The 15,469-nt window shown below is 41.3% G+C and overlaps 1 protein-coding gene across 1 annotated transcript in view; it reads right to left on the bottom strand.

Annotated features, from left to right (window-relative positions):
* ZC3H18 (zinc finger CCCH-type containing 18) overlaps positions 1-15,469 on the bottom strand; it is a 589,339-nt gene that overhangs the window by 66,924 nt on the left and 506,946 nt on the right. Inside the window, exon 16 of the mRNA XM_053701306.1 lies at positions 7,707-7,867. Within this exon, the coding sequence (XP_053557281.1) occupies positions 7,707-7,867 (161 nt within the window). The remainder of the gene's footprint in view (positions 1-7,706; positions 7,868-15,469) is intronic.

Genomic DNA, 15,469 nt, shown 5'->3' with positions numbered 1-15,469 from the left:
CTAGTAGAATGAGCTGTAATTCTCTGAGGCGGGGCCTGACCCGACTCCAAATATGATTGAAGAATCAAAAGCTTTAACCGAAAAGCCAAGGAAATAGAGGCCTCCTGACCTTTCCTAGGACCAGAAATTATAACAGACTACAAGTCTTCCTGAAATCTTTAGTAGCTTCAACATAATATTTCAAAGCTCTCACCACATCCAAAGAATGTAAGGATCTTTCCAAAGAATTCTTAGGATTAGGACACAAGGAAGGGACAACAATTTCTCTAACAATGTTGTTAGAATTCACAACTTTAGGTAAAAATTTAAATGAAGTCTGCAAAACCGCCTTATCTTGATGAAAAATCAGAAAAGGAGATTCACAAGAAAGATCAGATAGCTCACAAACTCTTCTAGCAGAAGAGATGGCCAAAAGGAACAACACTTTCCAAGAAAGTAGTTAAAGGGCCATTAAACCCAAATGTTTTCTTTAATGATTCAGGTAGAGAATACAATTTTAAACAACATTCCAAATTTACTTCTATTATCTAATTTGCTGCAATCTTTAGATATCCTTAGTTAAAGAAATAGCAATGCACATTGGTGAGCCAATCACATGAGGCATCTATGTGCAGTCACCAATCAGAAGCTACTGAGCCTATCTAGATATGCTTTTCAGGAAAGAATATCAAGAGAATGAAGCAAATTAGATAAATAAAGTAAATTAGAAAGTTGTTTAAAATGGTATACTCTATCTGAATCTTGAAAGAAAAAATTTAGGTTTAATGTCCCTTTAAATGTCACAAAGAATGCATAGGCTCAAACGGAGGAGCCTGTAACGCCGTCAAAACCAAATTAAGACTCCAAGGAGGAGAAATTGATTTAATGACGGGCTTAATACGAACTAAAGCCTGCACAAAACAGTGAATATGAGGAAGCTTAGCAATCTTTCTGTGAAATAAAACTGAAAGAGCAGAGATTTGTCCCTTCAAGGAACTTTCAGACAAACCCTTATCCAAACCATCCTGAAGAAACTGTAAAATTCTAGGAATTCTACAAGAATGCCAAGAGAATTTATGAAAAGAACACCATGAAATGTAGGTCTTCCAAACTAGATAATAGATCTTTCTAGAGACAGATTTACGAGCTTGTAATATAGTATTAATCACTGAGTCAGAGAAACCTCTATGACTTAGTACTAAGCGTTCAATTTCCATACCTTCAAATTTAATGATTTGAAATCCTGATGGAAAAACGGACCTTGAGACAATAGGTCCGGCCTTAACGGAAGTGGCCAAGGTTGGCAACTGGACATCCGAACAAGATCCGCATACCAAAACCTGTGTGGCCATGCTGGAGCCACCAGCAACACAAACAACTGTTCCATGATGATTTTGGATATCACTCTTAGATGAAGAACTAGAGGCGGGAAAATGTAAGCAGGGTGATAACACCAAGGAAGTGTCAGCGCATCCACTGCTTCCGCCTGAACATCCCTGGACAGGTATCTGGGAAGTTTCTTGTTTAAATGAGAGGCCATGAGATCTATCTCTGGAAGACCCCACATCTGAACAATTTGAGAAAACACATATGGATGGAAAGACCACAGAGATTAGACAGGAGCTGGATTCCGCCCAAGCAAGTATCCGAGATACTTCTTTCATAGCTTGTGGACTGTGAGTCCCACCATGATGATTGACATATGCCACAGTTGTGATATTGTCTGACTGAAAGCAAATGAATGGTTCTCTCTTCAACCAAGGCCAAAACTGAAGAGCTCTGAGAATTGCACAGAGTTCTAAAATATTGATTGGTAATCTCGCCTCTTGAGATTTCCAAACCCCTTGTGCTGTCAGAGATCCCGAAACAGCTCCCCAACCTGAAAGACTTGAGGCTGTAGTGATCACAGTCCAGGTTGGCCGAACAAAGGAAGCCCCTTGAACTAAACGCTGGTAATTTAACCACCACGTCAGAGAGTGTCGAACATTGGGATTTAAGGATATTAACTGTGATATCTTTGTATAATCCCTGCACCAATGATTCATCATACAAAGCTGGAGAGGTCTCATGTGAAAACGAGCAAAAGGAATCGCGTCCGATGCTGCAGTCATGAGGCCTAAAACTTCCATGCACATAGCCACTGAAGGGAATGACTGAGACTGAAGGTGCCGACAAGCTGCAACCAATTTCAAACGTCTCTTGTCTGTTAGAGACAGAGTCATGGACACTGAATCTATCTGGAAACCTAAAAAGGTGACCCTTGTTTGTGGAATCAAGAAACTTTATGGTAAATTGATCCTCCAACCATGTTTTTGAAGAAACAACACTAGTTGATTCGTGTGAGATTCTGCAGAATGTAAAGACTGAGCTAGTACCAAGATATCGTCCAAATAAGGAAACACCGCAATATCCTGCACTCTGATTACAGAGAGTAGGGCACCTAGAACCTTTGAAAAGATTCTCGGAGCTGTTGCTAGGCCAAATGGAAGAGCAACAAATTGGTAATGCTTGTCTAGAAAAGAGAATCTCAGGAACTGATAATGTTCTGGATGAATCGGAATATGAAGGTATGCATCCTGCAAGTCTATTGTAGACATATAATGTCCTTTCTTAGCACAAACTTACTTTACCACCTCCATAGGAGGCAAAGTTTGTAAAACTGAATTGTGGGTGTGGTGAAGGGTGTATTTATAGGCATTTTGAGGTTTGGGAAACTTTGCCCCTCCTGGAAGAATAGTATATCCCATACGTCACTAGCGCATGGACTCTTGCCAATTACATGAAAGAAACTTAAATTATGCTTACCTGATAATTTTCTTTTCTTCTGTACAGGGAGAGTCCACGGCTGCATTTATTACTTTTGGGAAATACAGAACCTGGCCACCAGGAGGCGGCAAAGACACCAGCCAAAGGCTTAAATACCTCCCCCACTTCCCTCATCCCCCAGTCATTCTGCCAAGGAAACAAGGAACAGTAGGAGAAATATCAGGGTGAAAAAATGTCCCAGAAGAACGAAGAAAAATAATTTAAGGCTGACCACAGAAAAAAATAGGCAGGGAGCTGTGTACTCTCCCTGTACAGAAGAAAAGGGTAAGCATAATTTAAGTTTTTCTTCTTAAAATGGGGAGAGTCCACAGCTGCATTCATTACTTTTGGGAAATCAAGCTTATAGAGGACACTGAATGCAAACGGGCGGGAACAAAAAGGCAGCCCATTCTGATGGCACCACAGCCTGACACAACCCAAATTCCAGATAAAAAACAACTCCAACAGAAGCAGGAAGAACAAAAATATAGAAAGAGGACAAGGCAACTGCCCTTCAATAAGAACTATACGGATCCCAGTTAGAGATCCCTTAAAATTCTGGACTCCACTGAGCACAAAAGCTTCTGAGGAGACAAAAGTCCCACTCTCTAGAAGCACACAAATAAAAACCTCTCCATGAACAATGGCAAGGGAAACAACAAACTCCCACACCCCATTCTCCCTAACCAATAGAAGGGAAGAATCAGATAAGAAGGCCCAAAAGAACCTCCAGAAACAATCCCCGAAGATTCAAGGACAAAACAGAGAGAGAAGCCCCTAGCATAACTCAAAAAGCAGTGGCTACCATGCTGTAAAAAGACAAAGTCCAGTAGAAAATACTCTACCGATGGAGGAGAGCAATAAAAAATAAAAATCCAAATCACCTCCTACATGGATCCAAAAGGAACCAATGTAAAGCCTTAACCGGAACCGAAGTCCCAGAAGGACAAAAGGTTGAACAATAGACAGCTAACTAGTACAGAGAAACTGAACACCCGTAGGTCAGAAAAAAGGAACCCGTGAACAGAATAGGAACGAAATAGTAACATCCATTTATGCCACAAAGAAAGCTGCAGGCTTCCATCGGATAGGCAGTCAGACTAAACGTCAAACCATAGTAACTAGCCAACCGAGTTAGCTAGCAAACTTGCACCAGGACATTCCTGGATAGGAACAAGAGAAAAAAACTCAGAAAGCAGGGCGGACCAACTCCCCCCCCCCCCCCCTACTAAAAACAGGGTAAGGGAGGACAACACCCTGACCAATAAGGAAGAACCAACTACCCCTAAGGGAAGATTCCCGAACCAAATTGCAAGGCCACCCAACCTAAGTAAGGATCCTTCGGGAGACAAGACACGTGGACGATGCCCAAACAGAGCAATCAGAATTCCTGACCCCTAGTCCAAGCGAACAGTCCTATCACAGAAGCGACTGTCAATGTCCCAAAAGGAGAAGAGAGATTAAAAAATCCCAGCATCGACAAAGCTCAGAGATCAGATAATGAATCTCCAACCACGAGTACCTAAGGAAAAGAAGCAGGAAGGAGGCACCGACACCCAGAGAGACTAACTTGAGATCCAGGATACCTATCCTCATTACCCCTTTAGAAACCCGAAGGAGGGGTACACCGCAGACAAGAGAAACCATCGACCCACTGAACTCCTAGAGACAGATGAGTAAAAATACCTCAGAAGGAGCCAGCTGGATAGCAAACCCAGGAATATTTCAGTAAAGAAATTCCCAGGAAAAACTTCATCCATCTCTCCAGAAGAGAGAAAAAGAACCACCCCAGTAGGAACAAGGAGATTTCTCCCAGGACTGGGAAAACAAGCCTGCTACTAAATGCCAGACAGATTCAAGATTATTAAAATCTTGAAGACAGAGTAACTAGGTTAAAAACCCGGTCCCAGCAAACCATGTAAGCTATGCAGGGACAAAACACTTAGTATTGAGTACCACCAACCTCGGACACCCCACCAAGATGAAAAAATGTAGGACCAGCCTGATATCTAGGATAGAAGGGCCTCCTATAACTTGTAGAAAAAAAAGAAAAACAACCTTTTAACGAGAGGTAAGCAAACTTAGTACCCAAACAGGACGAGCCTGTTGTCAAGGATACAAAATGTCTGATATAACCTCAAAAGAACAGAGTGAAAAAGTACCCAACCAGGACCAGCCTGCTGACCATGGTACAATCAAACTGTTCAAGGGCTAACAGAGTTCTAAACCTTAGCAGGGCTAGACTAAACAAACAGACAAACGACAGACAAGCTCTGAGGCTTAAACATCGTCTTCAAATATTTAAAATAAAAATATTTTTTTTTTTTTACTTCCGCCGGAAGTAACATCTATTGCGACCATAAAATCGCTAGCATCAAAATCCCAGTGAAAAATTAATTTCCCTATAAAGGAAAATCTACAAAGCGCAACATGTAGGCCAAAGAAAAGCGCGCCCGTCCACAAGAACTGCGTAGTTCTAAAAAATTGTATGTTCTGTAATAGCCATGAGCCCCAACATTTCCACACATAAGCAGACAGAATCGCATAACAAATATGATTAAAGTTCCCCACTGCTCAATAACCCCCCACAGGAGATATTAACCCTTGATTCCATAAAGATAAAGGAGTCCCACTTGAGACCCTGTCTTCTATCATTTGCATTACATTCCCACAACGAAAGGAAAATTAAACAATCTTATCGGAATCTATGCCGTGGAACAGTAACTCGGTCCATCAAGTATGACAGATAGTAGCGTTGCTTCTGACATGGATTTGAGTGAAGAATGCAGGCAGCGAAACTTGTCAACGCTGATTGCTTATGGAGCTGCTAATATGAGTCAGGATGGTTTCGCAGAAAGACTCTCCCTGCATCTCTGGACTCATCTCGAAGAGTACTACCCGCCATAAGAGACTACTCCGTAATCTTCCGACACTTCTCTGACAACCTCCTGTGACGAAAGGCAATGAATGACTGGGGGATGAGGGAAGTGGGGGAGGTATTTAAGCCTTTCGCTGGGGTGCCTTTGCAGCTGTGGACTCTCCCCGTTTTAAGAAGAAAAGAACATTTTTGGGTTTCATGTCCCTTTAAAGGGACAGTCAAGTCCAAAAAAAACTTTCATGATTCAGATAGGGCATGCAATTTTACACAACTTTCCAAATGACTTTTATCATTAAATTTGCTTTGTTCCCTTGGTGGTATTTTTGAAAAGCTAAGCCTAGCTAGGCTCAAACTGATTTCTAAACCGCTGAAAACCGCCCCTTAGCTCAGAGCATTTTGAAAGTTTTTTACAGTTAGACAGTACTAGTTCATGTGTGTCATATAGATAACGTGCTCACTCCCATGGAGTTATATAGGAGTCTGCACTGATTGACTAAACTGCATGTCTGTCAAAAGCACTGAGATAAGGGGGCAGTCTGCAAAGGCTTAGATACAAGGTAATCACAGAGGTAAAATGTGTATTAATATAACAGTGTTGGTTATGCAAAACTGGGGAATGGGTAATAAAGGGATTATCTTTTTAAACAATAAAAATGCTGGTGTATACTGTCCCTATAAGCTAAAATTAGCTAATATGAATATTTCAATGTTTGTTGCACACATTATCATTACATTGGTTTATCAATTTGTGCTTTGGATAGCTGAAGTAACATTTATAAATAACAGAAAAAAATGATATAAATTTATAAAGCACCCCCCTGGTTAATTTATAATGTCACCTGAATAGCACATAGCAAACATTTCAAAATTTCCCCACTACAACACAGCAGCACAAAATACTGTGACTGGTAGGTATGAAGATACAAATTTGTTAAAACTCAGCAAGAATGCATGACTGTGTTGCCAAATATCTAAAACCCAATATGCAATGCTACACAGAGGGCCAGATTATGAGTGGCGCGTTACTTATAGCGGATTTTCGCGCTCGACTTGTTATATGGCCCAGAATCGGTTAGCTGCTTTAAATAACTACTTTAGCCAGAGATTGTGGAACTTGTCGCGAGTAGAAGTATAATAATACAAATATTGAAATCTAAGGTAGAGACAGATTTTTTTTCTTAATGTTTAAGATAAAGCTATTGATTATTTACACTGGGTAACAAACTGAATAGGTTTGAAAGCATTAATGCACTGACTCACCACTGAAAATTAATATTGATGAGGTGAAGTAATGTTGTGACAAACATAGGACTCATATCAGATGCAAAGTATAAATGATTAAATTTAAATAGGTGGGGTACATTTGCATTGTTATACTAAAAAAGGACACTGTCTTTCCTTTCATCAGGCTTTACAGAAAAATAAAAACCCAACAGGTTGTGCCAAAATGTTGCTTCTGCTCGTGTATTTTTATTAGAATAATGTTTTTTTCCCCTCAGCATTTTGCTTAAATTTGCGAGCTCACGTGTGTAGATGCAACTGTTTGTGCTTTAGGTGCTGCCTTGTGTTTTTGGGGATAGATTTCCAGCATAAGTGTTCAGAGGTAGCAAAAGAACAGTACCAGTAACTTGCCGAATTCAAATCAAAGTCAATAGACTTCCCATTCATATTCTTGGAGATAAAGACATACATTTCCTCCTGGTAGGCTTGCAGAACAGACCGAAAAAGACAGTATAGTATAGTTCTCTACTATAAGCCCAGAAGAAGCAAAACAGAAACGAAATGTCTGAAGTTAAAAATAAAAAGCAGGAGAGTAGGTCAACTTTACACACAATTAAAAACTGAGTTACTTTGTTATTAATCTGTATTAACCCCCACCACCTGGTGAACAACTAGTTGATGTGTTCATTTAAAAAAACAACAGTGTACTATTTGCCCAGAGCCTTTGTACAACAAGGCTCCTTCCACAAGCACTTCTCTCTTGCAAATGCACACTCTCCCTGAATGTGGTAACAAAAGTGATGTCGCTCAACTGCATATTTACCTTTCTCCTTCTTGGCCTGGGCAGGAGTTGGGGAACGAGAACTGGCTGAAGATATGGGGCTAGCGAGATCAGCATACATGTCTTCCGAATCTGCACTGCGCACTGAGCTGCTGCTAGATGACACGCTGGAGACAGAAGAGACACTACTCACGCTCAGGGACCTGAAACAGATACACTATAGGAGCTTGGGCACCTTGGTGTGCTCTTGTGAACAGGATTGGTTGGTGAAAACTACAATAAAATGTATGTGTGCAGAATGGAGAACCCATGTTTAAGTCAAGTGATTCAGTGTCTAAAATAAAAGTTGCTGCATTAAGTAGAATATTTTTATTGCACTACATGATTTATTAAAATGTAAACTTGCAAGCCTTTATTCGGCTTCCTTAGTAAAAGAAACTGCTGAAAGATCATGCTTAATATTCATCGCTAGTTCTACAAAAAGGTATTGCTACTAACTGCAATACTATGTATCAGGTATTGTGGGTATATAGCGTCTTAGCCTTCTAGTGTAGGTAGAAACTACTCTCAGAACTCTTAAATGCACCCTTGAACTCTATACACTTCACCATGCTGGTGTCAGTCCCTATTCAGACACGGAAAAACCTACTTAGAATGAAAATGGCAGAAATCTTATGGATGTGAATTTCAGTACATTGGAGAATGCAAGTAATGTCACAATACTGGAGATAACCTCTGCAGCATTAATGATGATGTAATTCTGCCAAACGTGACTCTGAGATAGAGTGTAGATTTTGTAGCACCCCCCCCCCCCAAAAACAAAAGTATATCTTATAAATATTTAATGAGTCCATCTTGTTTGAGAAATTAGATAATTTCTTACTGCACTTCTGTACCGTCATCTGAATAAATGACAGTTCAACTGTAATTACTTTAGACAACTCTAAACTAAGGAGTAATATTACTTAGTAAACAAAACATGCATTTTTTTAGACAAATTTTGAAAACTATACTTCCAATGGGCTAGGAAATTCAGTTGCAAGGATCTCATGTAAAATCATCTCTAGAGCAGCAGCAGCCACCAAACCTAGAACAGCCATACAATCTTTTGAAAAAGGAAGATGCCTGGGTTTGTCATTCATGACTGGCTTAACCATTTTAGAGCTTTTTGCTCTGGAAGAATAATATAGACAGACTTTTTACACACACAGTCAGTTTAACAGAGCTAAGGAACTTTTGGGCAGGCTGTTTTGCAACAAAAATACAAAACAAAGAGACTGCTTAAACATGGAGATTATAAAAGGCTGCCATCTCTACAGACAACAGGTTTAGGAAGATGGGGAGTTAGAAATCCCTTGTCACATCTTAACCAGAGAACCTACAAGAACCTTGCAAAATATTCTTGGTGAAGCAGCTACTCCAATATTGTTCATTCAGTGGACGAAAAGACCTAGTAGCTTTGTTCCCCATAAAAGTCTCAACAATTCTCCCAAGGCTGAATGAGAACAGACTTAAAGAGACATGAAACCCAAAATATTTCTTTCATGATTCAGATAGAGAATACAATTTTAAACAACATTCCGATTGACTTCTATTATCTAATTTGCTCCATTCTTTGGGTATCATTTGTTGAAGAAATAGCAATGCACATGTGTGAGCCAATCACACGAGGCATCTATGTGCAGTCACTGAGCCTATTTAGATATGCTTTACAACAAAGGATATCAAGGAAATGAAGCAAATTAGATAATAGAAGTAAAATGGAAAGTTGTTTAAAATTGCATCCTCTTCCAAATAATGAAAGAAAGAAAAAATGGGTTTCAAGTCGTCGTGCAGCCCTAATTACTATTATGTGAAATCAACAAGGACAAACTGCTTCTGGAGCAATTGTTTGAAACCTTGCTGATTTTCCTTATAAACATCTAAACACAATTCCACCAGGATAGTTTTTCACAATTCTATTATTTTAGGCCAGGAATCAAAAAAATAAATAAAAAAAAATTGAAAACAAATTATGACTTACTAAATAATTTCCTTCCCTTCAATACAGGGAGAGTCCACAGCTGCATTCATTTCTTTTGGGAATACAGAAACTGGCCACCAGGAGGAGGCAAAGACACCCCAGCCAAAGGCTTAAATACCTCCCCCCACTACCCTCATCCCCCAGTCATTCTGCCGAAGGAACAAGGAACAGTAGGAGAAATATCAGGGTGAAAAAGGTGCCAGAAGAAAACAACTCAAACTTAGGGCCGCCCACTGAAGAGCATGGGCGGGAGCTGTGGACTCTCCCTGTATCGAAGGAAAGGAAATTATCTGGTAAGCCATAATTTATACTTTCCTTCTAAATACAGGGAGAGTCCACAGCTGCATTAATTACTTTTGGGAAAACAATTCCCAAGCTATAGAGGACACTGAATGCCAACGGGGGGTAACAAGAAAGGCGGACCCAAGCTGAGGGCACCACAGCCTGAAAAAAACCCCAACATTCCAAAACTGCTTCAACAGAAGCAAAAGAAACAAAAAAATGTTAGAAGGACCAAGTAACTGTCCAACAATTATGACCATACGAGCCCATGCCAGCAACCAGAGAAATCACTGGTCCCAAAATAAGCCCAAAAAACCTCTGAGGAGACTAGAGTCCCACTGTCTACGAGACCAAACGAAGAACACTGCTCCCCGAACATGACAACCAAGACTCTCATACCTACACTTCTAAATAGGAAGTTACCTAGAAGTAAGCAGAGTACGCTAAAAAAGTATGAAAAAGGACCTGGAGGTACGATCCCAGAAAAAAAGGAACAACAGAGGGAGAAGCTCCGTGGAGAACCCGAAGGAACAATTCCATAGAGCAAAAACCCCAAGGGGAGCGAAGTACCAGACTGCAAGAGAGACTAGGACATGTATAAAATACTACCCATCAGAACAGGTTATATAATAGAAAAGTCAGAACCATCGCCTGCATCGATACCGATGCAAAAAAAAATAACAACAGGAAAGTATAAGTTCCCAAGAAGGCAAAAAAGACTAGAACGGAATTGCCTGATCACAGTTCGCATCCCAGCGAAAGGAAATGAACAGCAAGAGTTCATGAACCACAGGAAACAGACCAGAAACTGACATCTAGAATCCGTTTAGAAGCCCCCATACCAGGGCAGAAAGCGACGGATGATACAACCCGTAAACCCCCGACTGAGAGGTAGCCAGGCTAACCCTCAGGCTAGAGGAACTAGCCGTTCCATCCAGAACCGGCTAACAAACCCTTCTTCCGGTACACCCTGAAAAGGGACAAAAGAGAACCTCAAGAAAAGGTATAAAAACAGGGGAGAGGAAGGTCACCATTCCCAAGAGAACGAGGGAACAGTTAAAAGCTGTGGAAAGGACTGACACCCTTCAGAAATAACCCTCTCACGGATCCAAAGGGGAAGATCCAGTCAAACTCCATAAGGAAGCACCCATTATGAAGACTAAACTACGAAATGAAGTCGCAGCTTAAGAAAGGCAATCATATACCCTGATACCTGCTCCTGACAGACTGAGTCAACCCAGAAGTGGTGACATAGTCAAGGAGGGCAAGGAAGATAAACATCCCAAGCCCTAAAGATTCATAGATTATCCTAAGAATCCACTAAGGAAAAAGACTGGGACAGTCACAGACGCCCAAAAAACCTATACCGGATTCCCCAAAGGTTCAGCTCCAAAAAACCTCTCCGGGAAACCAGAACGAGGTACAGACAGAAAGGAGAGTCTCTCGATCTCCTGCCAAACTCTCAGAGACTGAAAAAGGACCTGTTTCAGAAAGGACAAGCTGGATAACAACAGAAAACCAAGTCCCCAGAGTATTAAAATCTGCTTTGGAAGGCTCACTAACACCAGAAGCCCACAGCAGATCAGAAAGCAGGAGCTTTGCCTGGGTTCAAACCCACTGACAAAAGATTCCCAAAAATAGAGGGAATCCTGAAATACTCTCTCCCACTCCATGGTATAGATAAATCGAAAACGCCCGAGAAGATCAAAGTAAGTATCTCAGAACAGGGAACGATCTACCACATACTGGAGACCGGAGTGGACAATCCAGGAAACAGGATGATATCTGGAAGATATAGGAGCAACACCGCCAAACCAAAGAATCGGAACTACCCACCACCCCCACACAGTACCAACAGAGGCCTGAAGGAAAACTGCAGGGCAAGCCTATAGAGTACTGAAACTCAAAAAGGCCTAAAAGGCCTTCCTGTATGAAAGACCAAACCACATCCAAAAACCACCCTGGGGTCTACCCAGGAACTCCCATCCAAAACCAATGCCAAGGATAGAAAGGACAATGGAAATTCCTGAAAACTCCTAGCAGGCGATGGAGAAAAGCAGAACCGCCAAAAGTAGGAACAACCAGAACCCAGGTAACAAGAAGCTGAATAAACAGTTCCCTAGATTCCATGAAAACTAGGATCAGAACGGGGTTACTGAAACGATACGGCCCTGAAATGCCGGATATTCTCAACACGAGGACAGGAAGTAACCATCTCCCTGATAAAGGGAGAGAGAACCTTTAAAGCAACCCTCAAGAGAAAGAAGAAATAAACCCTGCATAGAGAGAATAAAAAGGAACGAGAAAACCCCTATGGAACACCATAGTGGGGTAAGAATATAACCCCTGCGAGAAGGAACTAGGAAAGGACTCCAAAAAAAAAAAAATCACCTGTCTCCCCCCGTCCTGAAGAAAACTGCCACAGCAGAGTTTAAACTCCAAACACAGCTTTGCTAAGCAGGGTATTAACTCGTAGGCCCTTCTCCAATCTCGGACGCCTAACCAAGATGATTTAACTAGGACCAGCCTAATATCTAGGCTAGAAGGGCTTCCTCTGGACCAAAGGAACAAGGAAATAACCTCTTGAGAAGAAGAAAGAAGAGAGGTAACTAGTATCCAAACAGGTCCAGCCTATTATGTAGGATACAACCTATCTTGTTATGAACCTCAAAAGAACAGAGAGAACTAATACCCAACCAGGACCAACCCGATATGTAAGATACAACATATCTGTTCAAGGGTCTCAAACGGAAAATTCTAACGTTCTAGCAGAACCAGAAAAGGGAGAATAACAAACAGAAAAACATATGAGCTCCAATGCTTAAACATAGTCTCGGACATATGGGGGGAACATCATCCCGACCAGAAAGATCCTCTGTTTTATGAGACATCAATCGCAACCATGAAGATCGCTAGTACCAGAAAAACCCAGAGTAACAATCTCGAGCTCTAAAAATTGAAGAAATTAAAACTTATCCTAACCGGATTATAAAAGAAACTAGGCAACACAACTGATATCCAAAGGGAAAGTGACACCGACAAGTCCAGCCCGTCATGCAACACCATTCCTCAAGAGCTCTGAACTGGGAATATGATACAAAAAAACAAAGAAAGAACAAACAGGAAAAAGATCACCATCCCTCCAGTCGTCTAAACAAGCTCGCTATCTGATTCAGAAGACTGAGATTCCGCTGACGGATCAGCCAATGTCGCCAAAACCTCTCTCAGAAGTACACCCAGACGAGCCATTCTAAATCTAAAAGCAAAGTTCAACTCCGTCTGAGTATCTGGGGGCTCTGAATCTGGAGGTAGCACCTCTGAAGCCTCAAAGGACACAGCTTCCCAAGAAGATCGATCAGATCCCATCGTCCTCTTACATGCCGGCCTTGGGTAGGAGCACACGGATTAAGTCTTCTCTTGCACGTGGCAGGAAGATGTAAATGCGCTAAAGCCAGAGATATGGCCATGCAAAACCACGCAGTAACCTCTGGTGGAAAGAGACCTCCTTCAGGAGAAGGGGTAACAGTATTCGGTACAACTGCTGGTGTTGTACCACCAGCAGTTAAACATAGTCTCGGACATATCGGGGGAACATCACCCCGATCAGAAAGATCCTCTGTTTTAGTATTTGTTCTGTTTTATGAGACATCAATCACAACCATGAAGATCGCTAGTACCAGAAAAACCCAGAGTAACAATCTCGAGCTCTAAAAATTGAAGAAAGTAAAACTTACCCTAACCGGATTATAAAAGAAACTAGGCAACACAAGTGATATCCAAAGGGAAAGATTCCAGGGAAAAATCCTCACAGGATACAGAATCCTCAGAGGTGGATGGCTCAGTGTTCCCTAACCTCTTAACATTGGAAGAGGAGAACACCCTATGGCGGCATACGGAACATAATTGAGAGGGCTGGGTTACCCAGGCCTCCTCACAATGTACACAAGTATCAAAATCTGACTCAGAGGAACCCCCCTCTAACATTTCAGAATCCTCCATAACTCGACTAAGTAGCTTATGGTAAAAAACAACTGGCACCATACACACCCATGGCTGGGGCACTCACCACCTCCTATGACCCAGACAGGTAGAAAAACAGATCCTCTCCGCAGACGCTCGGTCAGGAAAATGGAAATGGAATAACAAAAAAACGTGACCGCACATGGTGCAACGTGCAAGATCACTCACGCTAAGGAAAAGCACGCCAGTGTAATAAAACTGCGCAGCAAGAAAATTAACCTGTACGCTCTGTAATAGCCTATGAGCCCCAAATGTCTAAACGTTTACTACACCAAATCAGTCAGAATCACATAAACATGAATAAAGTCCCCACTGTTCAATAATCCATCTCAGGCGATATTAACCCTTGATTCCATAAAGCTTAAGGAGTCCCACTGAGACCCTGTCTTCTTATTTTACGTTAACATGAAAGTAAAAATGTAAACTATCTTACCGGAATTTATGCCGTGGAACAGCAACACGGTCCTTCAAGTTTGACAGATGGTAGCAGCGCAACTCGTCAACGCCGATTGCTTATGGAGCTGTTAATATGAGTCGGATGGTTTCACAGAAAGACTGTCCCTGCATCTCCGGACTCTAACCTTCATCAATGCTCTCACTGAGAGGCTGACAAGACTACTCAAAACTCCAGTCCCATCTCGAAGAATACTACCGTCCATAAGGAACTACATCGTAATTTTGCGACACTTCTCTGCCAACTTCCTGTGATGAAATGACTGAGGGATGAGGGAAGTAGGGGAGGTATTTAAGCCTTTGGCTGGGGTGTCTTTGCCTCCTCCTGGTGGCCAGGTTCTGTATTCCCAAAAGTAATGAATGCAGCTGTGGACTCTACCTATATTTAGAAGGAAAGATGCGTTTCCTAAGCATCAATATTAAAGAGAGAGAAACTGGAAAAAAATAGCAGAACTTATTGTACTTGGAGTGGAGTTTTTTAAAAGACATACACTAAAAACTTCCAAGAGGACTTCCTAGTCCCAGAACTAGTTACCAAAAAATAAAAAAATAAAGGAATGCTGGTCTTCTGAGAGTTTCTACTTACTCAGAGAAGGCACAGGGTAATATAACCCCATACCGAATTATATCATGAGACTATAGAGTGCGTGAGTGTGTGTTATATATAAAGTTTGATTATTGAAAACACATAGCAATAAACATATTAATTAATTTAAAACATTTTCACTTGCAATTACTGGATGTTTTCTGTCCCTTTAAGTGCCCAGGTTCTCAGAAACAATATTGTATCATATCATCGTGAACTGTTATGTTATCTGTCCAGTATCAAATTAGCAAGGACATTAAATAAAGATAAACAAACACTCACTGTAGCAGTCTTCTAATCTTGCCCCATCAGCCAGGCTGTTCTTCAATGCAACTTTGTCCCATGAAGCCAAACAGTGGCGGCATAGATTTTATTGCCAATGACTGGCTGCTTGGGGCAAAGCTGCACTGAAGGAGGAAACAAATAACCAAGGGGGCACGA

This window comes from Bombina bombina, chromosome 1 (genome assembly GCF_027579735.1).
Source record: "Bombina bombina isolate aBomBom1 chromosome 1, aBomBom1.pri, whole genome shotgun sequence".
In the NCBI taxonomy this organism is placed as follows: Eukaryota; Metazoa; Chordata; class Amphibia; order Anura; family Bombinatoridae; genus Bombina; species Bombina bombina.
The sequence above is the reverse complement of the archived record's forward strand: the minus strand, read 5'-3'. Positions and strand labels throughout refer to the sequence as shown.